General features: G+C 43.2%; 1 protein-coding gene across 4 annotated transcripts in view; it reads right to left on the reverse strand.

The window, feature by feature from the left end:
• Positions 1 to 248: 248 nt before the first annotated feature.
• Positions 249 to 16,704, reverse strand: part of Odf2l (outer dense fiber of sperm tails 2 like) — a 40,193-nt gene continuing 23,737 nt past the window's right edge. For all 4 annotated transcript variants that reach the window (XM_075981156.1, XM_075981159.1, XM_075981157.1 and 1 more), the window contains exons 11-16: positions 15,458 to 15,568; positions 12,965 to 13,069; positions 8,264 to 8,349; positions 7,973 to 8,135; positions 5,038 to 5,163; positions 249 to 2,639 (exon numbers count right to left, since the gene is read on the reverse strand). In XM_075981156.1, coding sequence (XP_075837271.1) covers positions 2,511 to 2,639; positions 5,038 to 5,163; positions 7,973 to 8,135; positions 8,264 to 8,349; positions 12,965 to 13,069; positions 15,458 to 15,568 — 720 coding nt within the window. In that variant the 3' untranslated portion in view covers positions 249 to 2,510. The remainder of the gene's footprint in view (positions 2,640 to 5,037; positions 5,164 to 7,972; positions 8,136 to 8,263; positions 8,350 to 12,964; positions 13,070 to 15,457; positions 15,569 to 16,704) is intronic.

The raw sequence follows: 16,704 nt of genomic DNA on the forward strand, positions 1-16,704 counted from the left end.
TGCTTCTGCCGCTGTAGTCGGTCAGAGCAGACTGGCAAGGAGCTGTGCTGAGAGGGTACAATCTGCGTGGAGGGAGAGGCCTCCAGAGGGGGGGCAGCACTGGCTCCCAGCAGTCGCCACCCAGGAGGCTCTGATTTGGGGCAGGTATCCGAAAAGCCCCACGTTGGGCGCCAAACTGTAAGTGGCGTAATAACCAGGCTAGCTTAATATGAAACAGCAAATTTTAATGAAGGGATAGCTTACAACATTAGGGATCCAGCAATGAGCAGGAGATACAAAAAAAAAAGAGACTGGCGCTCACGCCCGCCAGATTTATACGCAAACATTAGCCCGAGGCAAACACACCCCCCAATGAGCTGGGCTATCCCTACACTGAAGTCTATACAGGTCTTGAACTTTCAATCCTCCTGGTTCCACCTCCAAAGTAATTAGAATATTAATAAAGTCTGAGCCACTATGCCGGGCCAGGTGATCTTTGATGAGTAAGTGCTCTGTGAACAATACTCAGCCACTCTCCAAGAGGGGTTATAATCATTGATCCTTGTGGATCAATGTGGCACACTGTGGGGGGGATGACAGCAAACAGATTCTTGAGCTCCCTTTGACTTCATGCCAATAGTAATAAAGACCTTATCCCATTGGGACTGGGCTCCTCAACTCTGCATTCTGACTGGATGTAGCTTTCTGTTACAAAGGGGAGGTTCCTTGATGAGGGGTGAATACTTACTACACTTATTTGTGGGTTTAAGAGCAAATGTCTATAGATGGCTGTTAGGAATTATACTGGCTTAGTAAGTCAGTAGTTGAAGATTCTCTATGATTTTACTAGCACTGCATAGTCAGGTAAGTTTCTCAATACACCTACCAAACACACAGGCTTCTCAAGCTCAGGGAACATTTGGAAGAGGGGACAGAAAGCCTCTCACAGCAGGGGAATCAAGGACTGTGTCTCCTAGTAACATCAGAAGCTGCACCCATAAGGTCTTACCAACATGGCTGCCCAATCATGAGCTGAACAAAGATGACACCAATAGTTATGCCAAAGTGGACAGGGAAAAGCCCATGAGGCCTCAGCCCTACACAAAGAAGTACAGGCAACTGAAGAGAGCTGGGAGAGAGGAAAGACAGTCCTCCTCAGGGGAGAGCATGCCAATGGGCTGTCCGGTGCCAAATGGCAGCCCTGGAGACTTATATATAAGTAACATTATATATACTGAACTGCAGTGGGACAATAATTTGTACCCTGTCAATTGTACTTTAATAAAACACTGATTGGCCAGTAGCCAGGCAGGAAGCCAGAGGTAGGGCAATGAGAATTCTGGGAGAAGAAAGCTCAGTCTGCAGTCATGACCCAGCCTCAGAGGATGCAAGATGCAACTGCCTCGCAGAGAAAGGTACCAAGTCACATGGCTAACATAGACAAGAATTATGGGCTAATGTAAGCTATAAGAGTTAATAGAGCCTGAGATACTAGGCCAATCAGTTTATAATTAATGTAGACCTCTGTATGTTTCATTAGGACTGAATGACTGTGGGAACAGGGCAGGACAAAAACCTCTATCAACAATGAACAGCTTATATTTAAAACACACACACACACACACACAGAGAGAGAGAGAGAGAGAGAGAGAGAGAGAGAGAGAGAGAGAGAGAGAGAGATATGCAATAGCAATTTGTAGGGGAAAAAAGGTCACAAATTTGAAGGTGAGCAGTGACATTTTGGGGGGAAAAAGAAGAGGAAGGGAGAAGTGTAATTATATTATAGTCTCAAAAAGAAAATAAAAGGCCTTATCCCAAAGCCTCTTAGTGTTAGGAATGAGTAATTTTAGTCATCCCCTGTGATTTGGCCATGGGAAAGGCAGAGTAAGCTGTTCTCCTCTTGATCCTCTCATTAACACCAAGACTCTAGGTATCTGTAGTAGCAACATCAGACAATCCCAACACAGGATGGCCTGAATGCCTATAAAAAGGAACAGGCTAACAACATGTTTTGTTCTGCTACCATCAGCAGGCATTGAATAGTTATGATTTAATAGTTTACATATAAAGTCACATAGAAACGATGATGGGAACTCAACATATACTCGGAGCAATATAAAGTATGGTGAGACATTTGCTATCTTTAGAACATGTTATATCATTATTAAAATAAAATTTCTAAATATTTTATTTATATAGCATTACAATATAAAACAAGCAAACACATTATTTAAAACCATGTATTTGGCTCATAATTGGCCTAGATTATTACAAATTTATTCAATGGTTCATAAGAATAATTCTGATTCTTGCATATATAGATAAAAATACTTTAAAAATTAATTTTTTAAAAAGAGAATTAAACCAGAGTTCGATGCAAATTATCTACCACAAAGGAATACTAAGAGTTATCATTTCTTAAAGTTTCAATCAGATAATAAATTATGCCTCAATTATCTTCACATACAAACCCTAACACTGGTAACCTACAAACCTAAAGTATGACAACCAGTGGTCATGAATTCAACAACTTATCTAAACATCGTTACATAGGAAATCTGAAGAAACTGCAGGTAATTCTTAATGCTCTCATTTTGATTCTCTGACTTCTCAAGACTGTGCTGTATTTCTTTCAAACAGATATCTTGGTGTTGGGCTTTCTAGATGAAGAGAGAACAGATACTCACTATGGCATTCATTTACAAGATGAAGTTATAAATATATACAAAATAATCAAATATGTCAATTTTACCAAAGAATTTTTAAATATCATCTTCTTTAAAACGATATCCTTAGCAATTAAAACATCTATGGTTGATCATTCTACTTTGATCGTTTACTGTAATACATTTACTTAGCCCTAGATTATTAGAGATTTAATGTGATTAAGATAACTTTATTTAGGGCAGACATTACTAGTTCCTATTATGCTTCACATGACATCTTTTCATATTCTTTTTTGTCATTTTCCCGTGAAATATCATATTTTATCCCATAAAACATAAAAATGTTTTAAATTTTATTTTATAAATTGTATTATAAAAACTTTTTGCAAATAATTAAAAATAGCAAGCATCAAAATTAACCAGACCCAAAGTCTACACAGTTCAAATATCTGCTGTACCATTAGAATATGCATTCAGAAAGGAAGCTATTTTAAAAACTGACAAAACTCTAGTTTTGATAAGGTAACCTTTTCTCCTAAACTCTTTAAAAACTTAATTCATGTCCTTTGAGGAAGAAGTTCTACACGCATACAGGTTTTTGGACTTTGGCTATGACAGGTTTCTAGGTGGGCAAATGCAGCAAGCATTTAGAAGACATGTTTCAGCTAAAATGGAAACACCCCAAGAACAGAGACAGACCCTGTGGGTTTCTCCTAGCAGGACTTCCTAGACAGCAGCTGAAACTGAGCAGTGCCCAGCAGAAGCAGGCAATGTGTGGTAATGCAACAGATCAGACCACACAAGTCACAGAGTGAGTGGGGATGGTCTTTATGGAGCAGCAGTGTGGAGGAAATAGTAGCCACACAATCACACTGCACAGCAGAATGCAAATGAACTCTGACAGATCCTGTGCTTCTGTAGGGTTGTCATGGTTGTGAAGCTGTGCATCCACCCTACCTCCCAACCAAAGTACTCAACCAAAACCATGAGAAGGCTTGTCGGGGAGGCAGTGTACTATGGAAGACACTGGAGACGATCAACTATGGCCAGGCTCCGGCTCTCTGAGCACTTACGACTTGGTCTGGCCAATGTATGTGCATGTGAATTCTAATTACCCACTGAACTGTCTGTGCCCTGGAAGGCACAAGACACATGAACTCATCTTTAGCTCTCTCTAAACTTAGGCTCAGAATTCCAGACTGTGTACTAGCGGAACAATTATGAGGTCTGACATCAGATCTTAACCCATTTATTTTAGTAGATTTAGCAAAGTCTTAAATACAGCACAGAGAAATCCATCTCATCTCAGTCTATTTTTTTCAGGGGCTTCAACTGCACAAAGAACATCACACATATTTTACAATACCGGGAATCCTGAAGAGGAGTTTGTTTATTTGTTTGTTTGTTTGTAAGTTTAGAAACCCAGCAAACAGCTGTGTTAAATTAAAAATGATGAATGTTTTACTGATTAAGTTTTCATTAAACATCTGAAGGCAATAAGACTAAACAATGTATGTCAAAATAATTTAACTTTTTAAACCTTTTAGGTTTACATCTTTTTAAAGGAAATTGAAAAAGAGTTTTCAGAACTTCCAACTCCTGGAAAAATAAAGCACCAACATTTCCTATGTAATTATCAAGTAGACAGTTATTAAGTAATTTAAGCACGACCAATGCCAACTTGAAGATTATCCTATGCCAATAGACTATTTCATGAATATTCAGGAAAAATATGAGAGTAGTTAAACACAGCCAATTTGGTATTCTCATTTCACGGTTGAGTGGACTGAAGCATCCAGCACTTATGCAGATTGAACAGTGGTGAATATTAAAATCGTATCTTTCTAAGATATACTCATTAATCAAGACAGATATAAAATCCAGTTCATAACTTTAGGTTGCATGTATCTTTAAAAGATGAAAATTTAAATAAAAATTTAAATTTTCTCATCAGGAGCCTTCCCTGATGAGACTCGGAGTCAGTGTGACTGAAGCTGCCATCCAGCAGGGCAGCGAATCTTCTGGCAAGATGGCAACAGCACATTCTTGCATTTTTATTATTTGTCATTTCTAGTATTTGCAGCAAAACAAAAGTCTTGGCCCACCTCCATCTGCACTTTAAGATCTATCAGAGTTACAGGGAATGCACGTTAGATGCTCACCCTTATGAAACAAGCCATGCTAATACTTAGACTTTTATAATATAAGCCGTGCTATTATGCACACTGTCCATTTGTCAGGGAATGCACGTTAGATGCTCACCCTTATGAAACAAGCCATGCTAATACTTAGACTTTTATAATATAAGCCGTGCTATTATGCACACTGTCCATTTGTCAGGGAATGCACGTTAGATGCTCACTCTTATGATACAAGCCATGTTAATACTTACACTGTTCATTCTGCCAACAAGTTGATTTTGTTCTTCATTTTTCTTTCTAAGCTCAGTTTCCAGATCTAATATTTTAATTTGTAAAGCCCTCTCTCTAGATGACATTTTCTCTACTTCTTCAGAAACCTGTAATTTTCATTAAAAGAATAAAGTAAATAAATGTGCTTTTCTTAAATATATTTTGAAGCCCTGATATAGCCATAGTACACTACTTTTTTTTTCCGAGTAGATTTAATTGGGTGTTAAACAATTCCATTGGAAAGTATCGAATGTATTTTATCGTGAGTTGGGATACAGCTCGATGGTAGCTGCTTTCCTAGCTTGTGCAAGGCCCTAGGTTCAACCCCAGCACTGCAAAGGGAACAAGGAAGAGTTTAATCCGAAGAAGCACAACAATATATGAGTGTATATGCATCCTAGTTATCTGGAAAATTAACTTGAGATAGAGAGGTGTGCGGGCCTGCACTGCTTGTGACCTGGGGAGGGATCTCCTGACAGTTTTCAGACATACTAAGCCTAATTGCCACTTTTGGTGGTATTTATAGTCATGTGGTGGAACATACAAGGTCTCACTGAACACCGACTACGTGTCTGGGATACCCAGTGTAGGGGCAGTGTGCACACAGCACCTAGACAGACACACGAGACTGGCGCTCCATCCTTCACTTCAATGCAGCCTGCATGTGAGCTTTTCTATTTCTCTTGCTTGCTTATGTTAACACAAAGTCTAGCCCAGCTATGTTCATCAGAAATTCAGGGAAGAGGAAGCTCATTTGTAAGAATGTTGGTTTGGAGCCACAAGTGTGAGCACAGAGGTCAAGGCTAGACCAGAAGAAAGAGCTAAGCAGGAAGGACTGCTCGGACAGTACCCTGAGGACTCGGGTCTGCATTACTGTGAACCAACTCATAGACCTCTTCACAATGCAAATGTAAGGACAGCCGTGAGCTCAGAATCCAGGAAGAGAGGAGAGGGCTCAGGGAAACACCTATGCCCTCAGTGCAGACGAGGATAACAAAGCAATGATGGCCCTTGTTAAGTGTCAGAAATGACAGACATTCCACCAGTGCAGGAGAGGAGAGAGCAGGCACTTTGACCACTTTGGGGAAAAGCTGGAGAGCATCTGGTATTGGCAAGGTCTCATTTCCTCCCAGAGGCTGGTGCAGCCGAGAAACCTGCAGGGCACGTCGACAATCGGCACCGCTCTTCGTCACTTGGCTTTTAGTCAGTGATGTGTCCCTTAGAACCAACTGGGTTCCCGGGGCTTAGGAAAATTCAAAACTGCGGAAGATATCAGAGTTTAGCCTTGACAGAAGTGGCACTAAGGACTTGGAGGAAGAGAGTAAATAAAAGACAGGAGGAAGGATTCAAAGTTTAGTTTTAGACATGTCAGGTTTGGCAAGTCAGTGTTAAATAGAGATGCCAAGCAAAGTAGACTTCAGTGGGATCAAATATGAGTCCCCAGGGTAGAGATGGTCACTTTTTAGGCTCACATACCCTACAAGTGAAACCCACAAGACCCATTTGCCAATTAGAGAGGCAGCCTGCCCTTGGTGAGGGTACCATGCATCAGAGCCAGGATCCAAACCCAGCTACTGGGACTCCAAACCTCACCCTGCTATGGTCTTTCAATTAGAGATTTCAAGCTATTGGTTTTATTTTGTTTTAATAAATTTATTCATTTTTTATTTTACATCCTGGTTGCAGTTTCCCCTCCCTCTTTTCCTCCCAGTCCCTTCCCCGAGCCCCCCTCTGTTTCTACTCCCAACCCACTCCTCCATTTCTGTTTAGGAAAGAGCAGGCTGCCCACGGGTATCAGGGCACATCAAGTTGCAGTAAGACTAAGCACCTCCCCCATGTATTAAGGCTGCTCAAGGTGACCCAGTATGAGGAGAAGAATCTCAAAACTCAGTAAAGAGTCAGAAACAGCCCCTATTACCACTGTTAGGGGTTCAACAAGAGGACCAAGCTACACAAGTGTAACAAATATGCAGAGTGCCTAGGTCAGTCCCATGGAGGCTCCCTGGTTGTCAGCTTAGTCCCTGTGAGCCCCCATGAGCCTAGGTTAGTTGAATCTGTGAGTTTTCTTGGGGTGTCCTTAACCCTGCTGGTTCCTACAATCCTTTTTCTCCATCTTGTAAAGGACTCCCCAAACTCTACCTAATGTTTGGCTGTGGGTCTCTGCATCTGTTTCCATCAGTTGCTGGATGAAGTCTCTCTGATGACAATTGGGCTAAACACCAATCTGGTCACAGGCGATGGCCAGTTCAGGCTCCATATCCACAATGCTAGGAGTTTTAGCTGAGGACATCCTTGTAGATTCCTGGGGATTCCCTTGTGTCGGGTTTTACCTGACCCTGAAACATATCCCATTTCAAATAGTCTCTTCCAGTCAGGTTGTTTGATGAATTCATCTCTTCTTTGAGGTCTTCCCACCGTTGCCTTCCACTCTAATTGAAATACCCTCTTTCTGGTGCCACCTGAGCCCTCCTCTACTGTAGAACCTGCAGAGAGGATGGTACCCCTGCTATACTGAGTGCCCCAGGAGCTCGGTCTGGCCTGTTCGTCCTTGCCTGTGAAGCACTATCAGAGTGCCCACACTCCAAGAGGCTGGGTAGGCTGAACGCTGGCTTCATGGATTTAAGGGCACCCGCACGCATACGTGCACGCGCACGCAGAGCAGGTGTGTGGAAGGAGCGCGCTCTCCAAATCATTCCCATCTCTGCCCACTCTCTCGCCACATGGCCACTCATCTGGAAAGGCAGTCCTGGCACAGGGATATCTGGGCTTTGCTCTGAGGGAAAATTAAGTAAAGAACAAAAACGGAGCTGCTCCCACCACCCTGCCATCAGCATCCAAACAATAGCTGTAGGCTTGGCAGTGGGAGACGACTCTGGCAAACTAATTAGGAAGCTTCTAAATAAAGGCCATCTGTACCTTTTGTCTCCCGTCTTCCAAAGCGGCTTCCAGCTGCCTGGACAGCACTGCGTACTCTGCAGCCTTCTCTCTCAGCTCCAGGTCGCTGCGCTTCAGATACTCCTCCTGGTCGGCCAGCTTCTTCTCCAGCTCCTTGTTCTCTGCATCCATTTTCTCTAACTTTCTTTTTACAGAAATATGTATATATGACATATATGCATATATATACACACATATACATCTCACACAAACATACAAACTATAGTGCATGGGGAACATGCACCATCAATGTTATATCAACTTGATACTTACTCTTTCAGGTTCTCACACTTTAACTGAATGAGATAATTCTCTTCCTCAAGAGAAAGCTTGGTTAGAAGGCTATGGTTCCTATCAACCTAAGTGGGGGAAAAAAAACAACACTTTTTCAGTTATTTTTTTCATTGACTTCCAAGGAAATAACGCTCTATTTAGAAGCACAAGAAACAAGAAGATATAAATACAGAGAAAGACACCAAGCCATATCTACAATGCTAACTCACAAGCTCTCCTACTCCTCACTGGGTTGTAAAACTGATGCCGTCTATGTTAGACAATTAACTACATTTCCCCTATGTGATGGTAACTGAAAATATCCTGGCCGGTGTTTTACTGAAGAGAGACATTTAGTTATGCAGGGCCTAGGGATGCGGCTCAGCTGCCGGCAGCTTTCCCAGCACGTAAAAGCCAGCACTATACAAAGCCAGGTGTGGTGGCTCCTGCCTGCAATCCTGGCTCAGGAAGTAGAGGAAAGGGAATTAGAAATTCAAGTTCATCCTCAGGCTACAGCCAGCCTGAGCCACAAGAAACCCTGCCTCAAAAGCCAAACAACAAAACCAAAAAGAAAAAAAAAAACTGTGTGAGGGGCTGGAGAGATGGCTCAGTGGTTAAGAGCATTGCCTGCTCTTCCAAAGGTCCTGAGTTCAATTCCCGGCAACCACATGGTGGCTCACAGCCATCTGTAATGAGGTGTCTGGTGCCCTCCTCTGGCCTGCAGACATACATGCAGACCGAATATTGTATACATAATAAATAAATAAATTAATTAATTAATTTAAAAAAACTGTGTGAAAATCTTTAACATTTTTAATCAGGTATTTAAGGTTTCTCATATCAGCAATGCTCCACTGTGAAGATACAACTGAAAGTCAAACCCAAATAAATCAAACACACAGCTGCTCACGTCAGGACCACTCTTCCCACTGCCTCAAAGTCTGATTTAAATAGTTTAAGTAGTTTAAATAATAAAAATATTGTCTCATCAGGGCTGGAGAGATGGCTCAGTAGTTAAGAGCACCGGCTGCTCTTCCAGAGAATCCAGGTTAAATTCCCAGCACACGTGACGGCTCACAAGCATCCCCTAACTCCAGTCCTAGGGAATATAGTGCTCTCTACTGGCCACTGTGGGCATTGCATGCATGTGACACACAGACATGCAGAGAAAACACCCATACACATAAAATAAAATAAAATAAAAAAACATTTTCCCCCACACATTAAAGTAGCAACTTAAGTAAAATATAATGACTATTTTTCTAGAAAAATTTCTTCATGGAAATTGGCTTGGTATTTTTAAGAGGTGAACACGTTCTTTTGGAAGATACAGAGTGATCTTCCTGAAAGTGTAGCAAGTACAGAAACAGACTGGCAGCCAGACTCAAACATGCAGTAACCCTAAAACACGTATGAGTGCTTACTGGGTGATAAGCATTGAGGGAGGAGCTATAAGCATGGTGATTAAAAGGATACACAAGGTCCCGGTTCTGATGGGTTGATAGGTACTAAGTAAAAGGATGGAATCAATCCCAATAAGCTTGACACACAATTCTAACTAAAACACATTCTAATTTTTGCAAGGGAAACTATTACTTCTCTTATGCTGATGTCAAGAAGCAGACATGCAAGTCCCCATTGCCCTCCTCTCATTCATCACTGCACTATGTTCTCCACGTCCAATCGCAGACTCACACAAAAACCTGGATCAGCTACTTCAACCCCCAGTGTCACCAGGACATGCTAAAGGTAACAGGCGAGTATCTGCATGAAAATATTTCCATCCCCTGATATAGACAGGAATAAAAAGTTCAACCCAACCCAAGTGCCCTCAACGGGCAAAACGACATCAAATAGTCCTTTAACGCATCTTCCAAGACTAAGAACGATGGGACACCTGGCCCTGGAGCTCCCTAACGGTGTGCGCCTGCTCTGCGCACTTCTCCTTGCAGCGCTGCAGCTTCTCCTGACACTCCTGAAGTCTCTGCTCGGCTGATGTGAAGGAGTGGCGGGCTCGCTCTACCTGCTTCAAGTGAGACTTCACCTGGCCTCTCATCTGAGGTGTGGCATCAGGGGAAATAAATGCAAGGTCACACATTTGGCAGGAACAGTCTTTCTACATTAAAGACTAGACAGACTTGCTATCAATAAGCACTTTACAAATGTTAATTTATATGAGACATAGAACCAGAATTAATTCATTTTCACAATGGTTGTCAGGCGAGGGAGTGTGGTGACATCAGCCAACTTCAGGTGTCACACTCAATAAATGTGACTGAGGAACCGGTGTGCTTCAGCCCTCGGTGACCAGCCCTTCATAACTCCACAGGTCCTCCAGCCCTCGGTGACCAGCCCTTCATAACTCCACAGGTCCTCCAGCCCTCGGTGACCAGCCCTTCATAACTCCACAGGTCCTCCAGCCCTCGGTGACCAGCCCTTCATAACTCCACAGGTCCTCCAGCCCTCGGTGACCAGCCCTTCATAACTCCACAGGTCCTCCAGCCCTCGGTGACCAGCCCTTCATAACTCCACAGGTCCTCCAGCCCTCGGGTGACCAGCCCTTCATAACTCCACAGGTCCTCCAGCCCTCGGTGACCAGCCCTTCATAACTCCACAGGTCCTCCAGCCCTCGGTGACCAGCCCTTCATAACTCCACAGGTCCTCCAGCCCTCGGGTGACCAGCCCTTCATAACTCCACAGGTCCTCCAGCCCTCGGGTGACCAGCCCTTCATAACTCCACAGGTCCTCCAGCCCTTCATAACTCCACAGGTCCTCCAGCCCTCGGTGACCAGCCCTTCATAACTCCACAGGTCCTCCAGCCCTCGGGTGACCAGCCCTTCATAACTCCACAGGTCCTCCAGCCCTCGGTGACCAGCCCTTCATAACTCCACAGGTCCTCCAGCCCTCGGGTGACCAGCCCTTCATAACTCCACAGGTCCTCCAGCCCTCGGGTGACCAGCCCTTCATAACTCCACAGGTCCTCCAGCCCTCGGGTGACCAGCCCTTCATAACTCCACAGGTCCTCCAGCCCTCGGTGACCAGCCCTTCATAACTCCACAGGTCCTCCAGCCCTCGGGTGACCAGCCCTTCATAACTCCACAGGTCCTCCAGCCCTCGGTGACCAGCCCTTCATAACTCCACAGGTCCTCCAGCCCTCGGTGACCAGCCCTTCATAACTCCACAGGTCCTCCAGCCCTCGGGTGACCGTCCTTCATAACTCCACAGGTCCTCCAGCCCTCGGGTGACCGTCCCTTCATAACTCCACAGGTCCTCCAGCCCTCGGTGACCAGCCCTTCATAACTCATAAGTCTTCTAACTCACTCAGACCCTTTCGGTCTTGCTGGCCCAAGCAGTGTTCACCGAGCACTGCTGTAGACAGCTAACCCATCAGTTCTCACTTGGCTGAATATGGTTACTGCCCTGCCCTGTGAGCAGATCTGATCTTACCCACGGCACTCCCCTCACCTCCCGCCCTGTCTCACTGCAGTGCTTCTGTAAACTATGAAGAAGAGAACCGTGATGCTGCTTCAAAAAGGCCACACCGCTCTGTGTAACTATAAACAGCTAAAATGTGGTGTTTACGATGTTCCCATAAAGGGAACACAAGAGGGATAACTTGCCTGAGTTGGCGACACCCACAGGTTCGGTGCAACATCTGGCCATCTTCAGAACAAGAGATAAAACCAGAATAAAGCACAACTCTGCATCCCTGGACCAGCTAAGAAGCCATGAGAAAGTCAAGAAATTCAAGCAATGGCTAAGTAAAAAGAATTTTTTCTTGAAAACAACACACTTTCCTAGTTCTATAACCAGAAAACGCTGTCAGGACAACAGCTGGAAAGCCAGGTTCCTCCCCTTGTGCCTCTGAAGAGATTTTTGACAGGTTTTACTGTCCTCCCTCACAGGGAGGGGAACTTTCACAACTGTGTCCTGTGAGAGACAGACAACGTGAAATGGCATCTTCTTTGTCTGCTAAATGGCTGAGAAACAATCCTAGGAAAGGATCAGGTTCCTCACGTGGTGGCCTGGTGGCCTGCCCTGGACAACCTTGTCTTAGCCGTGATAGCTCCCTCTTAGTTCCCAACCTCCAATATGCCAGCCATGCAGCGACAGTAGCGTGGACTCCGGGCTAACACCCCGACCTCTTAGCCAGAATCCGGTGTCCTGTGACTCTCTCACTGTTTCCTTACCAAAACAATGTGAAATCCAAAAGGGAATGTGGTTCCATCTAAAAACTAAAAATATTCACAAAAACACCATCACCTGCCAACACTGGCTTCTCCTGCTCCTGTCGCAACCGGGTGAATAAAAGGAGAGGATTTTCAAGATATCATTTTTCTTCCCAAAATGCATTTACCAGAGAAATTTTACTTTGTAATTTTTTTAGGCACAAAAAAATGTAAAAATAGAAAAAAAAGAGACTAGTTTTCATTTTACTGCTGATAGATCTCAGTAATAAATAATTGGGCCTTTATTCCTGTGTCAAAAAAGTAAAACATTTATTCTATTTCTCAAACATGAATAACAAAAAAAGACATTCTCACAAATAAACATTTCAAGAGGAAATACTGAACTCCCACAGAGACTCTGCAAGGGCCACTCCAGGCACGCACTTGGGAAATGGCGGAGAGACAGCACGACAGTCGGGGTTAGACGGATGCACACGTGTGAAACACTGTAGTACTTCCTCTTCACACTTACCTTCTCTAACCTCTTATTCTTGTTTCTTATTATTAGGTTATTCTCATGTAGCACATTTTTACATCTGCTTTTTACCATTTCGGCAGCTTCTTGCAACTTTTGTACCTTAAAAAAAAAAACCACAGACTGTAAAGTACTATGTATTATTTTAGGTATAGCATGAGAAGAAAGTTAATCATGTGTTTCCACTTACTTCACTTTGAATTTGTATTCTAAAGAACTCACCATTTCTCTCTCAGTGCTTGATGAGCATTACTCCTGGCAGGACCTCTTGGTGTCCAGTCCTATCACCCTTCCTCCTCGGTCTTCTCTGGCCTATGCTCTTGTTCTCTCGAGCTCTAACTACATCAGTCTTCACTTTCAGGTCCTTGCTACTTTAAGAAACTGGTCTCTCATTTCCTCCCAAACCTGTCAGAGTGGCTAAGATCAATAAAACAAGTGGCAGCTCATGCTGGCGAGGATGCGGAGTAGGGAAACACTCCTCCATTGCTGGTAGGAGTGCAAACTTGTACAGCCACTGTGGAAATCAGTGTGGCAGTTCCTCAGGAAGATGGGAATTAATCTATCTCAAGATCCAGCTATACTCTTGGGCATGTACCCAAAGGATGCTCCATCCTACCACAGAAGGAGTTGCTCAGTCATGTTCATTGCTAATCTATGCATAATAGTCAGAAATTAGAAATAAGCTAGACATCCCTCACAGAAAGGGAGCGGATCTGAAAGAGACAGGGAGGAACTAGGAAAAGTAGAGGGAGAAAAGAAAACATAACCAGGATATATTATGTGGGGAAAAAAACCCATTTTCAATGTAAGAAAAGGAAACTATCTCTCATTCCAATAATTTTCCATTTCCATCAAAATCCACCCAAGAACATGGGTGAGCTGTGCACACTGGCCAGCAGCCACAACATGGACATTCAGACGAGGCATCCTTGCTGGGGTCTTAAATCCAATCAAGCAGGTGGGTTACAATGTGCTTGGCACCACAATCCTCCAGACTCCATGTGTACCCCTACCTGCAGTACTTCAGCTGGGGATCTCAACTGGATTTTGCCACCCAACCCATCTAAATGCAGCCCCTCTTGCTTGCTAGATTTTACTCCACCTTAGGCTTTTACCTGTAATACACTTTCCTTCCTTCCTCTTTCCCACAATGCTGGGGACTCAACCCAAGGCCTCATACTTGCCAAGCAAGCAATGTCTGACTGTACCACACCCCAGTCCATCACTATTCTTTAGTGCACACTCTTCCAATAATAGCACATTCCTTAATGACCAATTTGTGTCCCAGCACGCAAACGTCTGGACACATGGAGTCTTTCCCACAAAGTTTTCCCTCAATATTGCATTTCCAAAACTGAAAGCTTAACTAAAACTTATCATTGGACATACATTCTCTTTTAGATAAACCACTGTGTGTTCTGTATATCTGTGATGCATATGTGTGTGTACATATTTGCATGTGTGTGCACTTTTGTGGGGATGTCAGAGGTCAGTCTTCTCTATCATTTTCTACCTTATTTTATGAAACAGGGTTTCTCATTGAAATGAGTTACTAATTTGGCTGAGCTGCCTGGATAGTGTTACAGAAGGAGCGGGCTGCTTGTTGTCCCTGCTAGCTTACAGCTGAAATAATCACACAGAAATTGTATTAATTAAATCACTGCATGGCCCATTAGCTCTAACCTCTTATTGGCTAACTCCCACATCTTGATTAACTCATTTCTATCAAATCTGTGTTCATCACGTGACTGTGGCTTACCAGCAAGATTCTAACCTACGTCCATCTCAGGCAGGAGATTCATAGTGTCTGCTACTCTGCCCTTCTTCCCAGCATTCAGTTCTGTCTACTCCGCCTACCTAAGCTCTGCCCTATCAAAAGGCCAAGGCAGTTTCTTTATTCAACCAATGAAAGCAACACAAAGACAGAAGGTCCTCCTACACCAGAGAGGAGCTCCAAGGACCCTTAAGTCTCTACCTCCACCCCCAATGCTGGGTTACAAATACATACTCCTACACTCGGCTTTGTAGTTGGGTCCTGGGGGTCTAAACTCAGGCCCTCATGCTTGCATGGCAAGCACACTGTCAACTGAGTCATCTCACCAAACCTCATAGGTTTCTTTCCATGCATTTCATGTGGATACATTTTAATTATACATCACTTATTAGGAAAAGTAAGTACTTGGTGAGAGTTATTGTTTTAAATCAATGTCATTAAATATACTAACAAGATTCTACATTAATATTCTCATCGCACCTTTGCAATCAATTTTAAATTTCCTCTTAGGAATATCTAAAATTTCTGTAAGTAGTGCTAGCACCATGAATTGGCAGGACTACCTTTATGAAGGCATGTGGGGTCTTCAAGAATGTTTGAGATGTGCTGTACTATGTTACAGATATTTATTCCATCTCTTCAGTTCTGTCAGTTTGAAACACAGTGTTTTAAGTCATCTATGGATTTTAGTAAACATTAAAACAGATGCAAGTCACCTGAGTTTTATAGACGTCAATGAGAGTTTTCTGTTGTTTTTCTACTTCCTGCAATTCCACAAGTTCATTTTCAACAGAAACAACTTCATCCTTCAAAGCATCAAGTGTACTCTAGAAAGAAATTCATGATTGATGGGAGTATTTCAGTCAACAGAACATTATAATCCATGTTGAAGAATTATTAGAGCATAGCTCATTCATCAACATCAATGAAATAATCATTTTGATGGCATGTAATTGCCACTTAAAATTAATGACTCATACTCATGAATAATTTCATCAGTACACAGGACAGATTTTTTTTTAAATTACTGAAAAATAAAAGAAAGCTTAAAGTAAGTTGTGTTCTAAATAAAAAGAATCAATAACGTTGACATGTCAAGTTTTCCACATTCATTTAACACTTTTCAATCTCAACTAAATGTATGACATCTGGAGGGCATACGATAGTGTTAAGTCCAAACTCACAGGGCAGCCGGACATGGTGGCCCTGACTATAAACCCAACACTTACAAGGCACAGGCAGGGGAACTGCTGCAAGGTGCAGGCCAGCAGAGGCTATTTAATAAAACCCTGTCTCAAAGTTAAAAACAGAAATACAAAACCTTATATGAGAGAGTAAACAGAAAAGACCAAACAATTTATAAATGATACTAAGTGAACAACATTTGTGCTTACTACATATTGAAACATATAAAGAATCACATTATCAAGACACTAAGAACAAAGAAGACAGCAGAAAAGGAAAAGAAAAACACACACAACACAGTATATGATCAAGGCTGGGTTTTACAACACTGGGGAAACGTGGGCTGTAAACAAATTTTGGATAACCTGCAACTGCTAGAGAAACTGGCTAACCACCTGCCTTGGTCCACTGCCACAGAAGCATCAAATGAATTAAATGCTTGTATATAAAGATAGGAAAGAAGATCCCGACAAACCATGTGTGGCTTTAGAACAGCAGTCTCTCTTTTTTTTGGGGGGGGGGTTTCAAGACAGGGTTTCTCTGTGGTTTTGGAGCCTGTCCTGGAACTAGCTCTGTAGACCAGGCTGGTCTCGAACTCACAGAGATCCGCCTGCCTCTGCCTCCCGAGTGCTGGGATTAAAGGCGTGCGCCACCATCGAACAGCAGTCTCTTATGAGATGTGAAGGCTGGCAAGGATACGCTCCTCATATGCAAGCCAGTCAGTCTTCCACAGCTTCACAGACACTAGTGTAAGGCAGACCCGGCAAGAGGCCGGGAG

This window comes from Microtus pennsylvanicus, chromosome 7 (assembly GCF_037038515.1).
Source record: "Microtus pennsylvanicus isolate mMicPen1 chromosome 7, mMicPen1.hap1, whole genome shotgun sequence".
NCBI lineage: Eukaryota > Metazoa > Chordata > Mammalia > Rodentia > Cricetidae > Microtus > Microtus pennsylvanicus.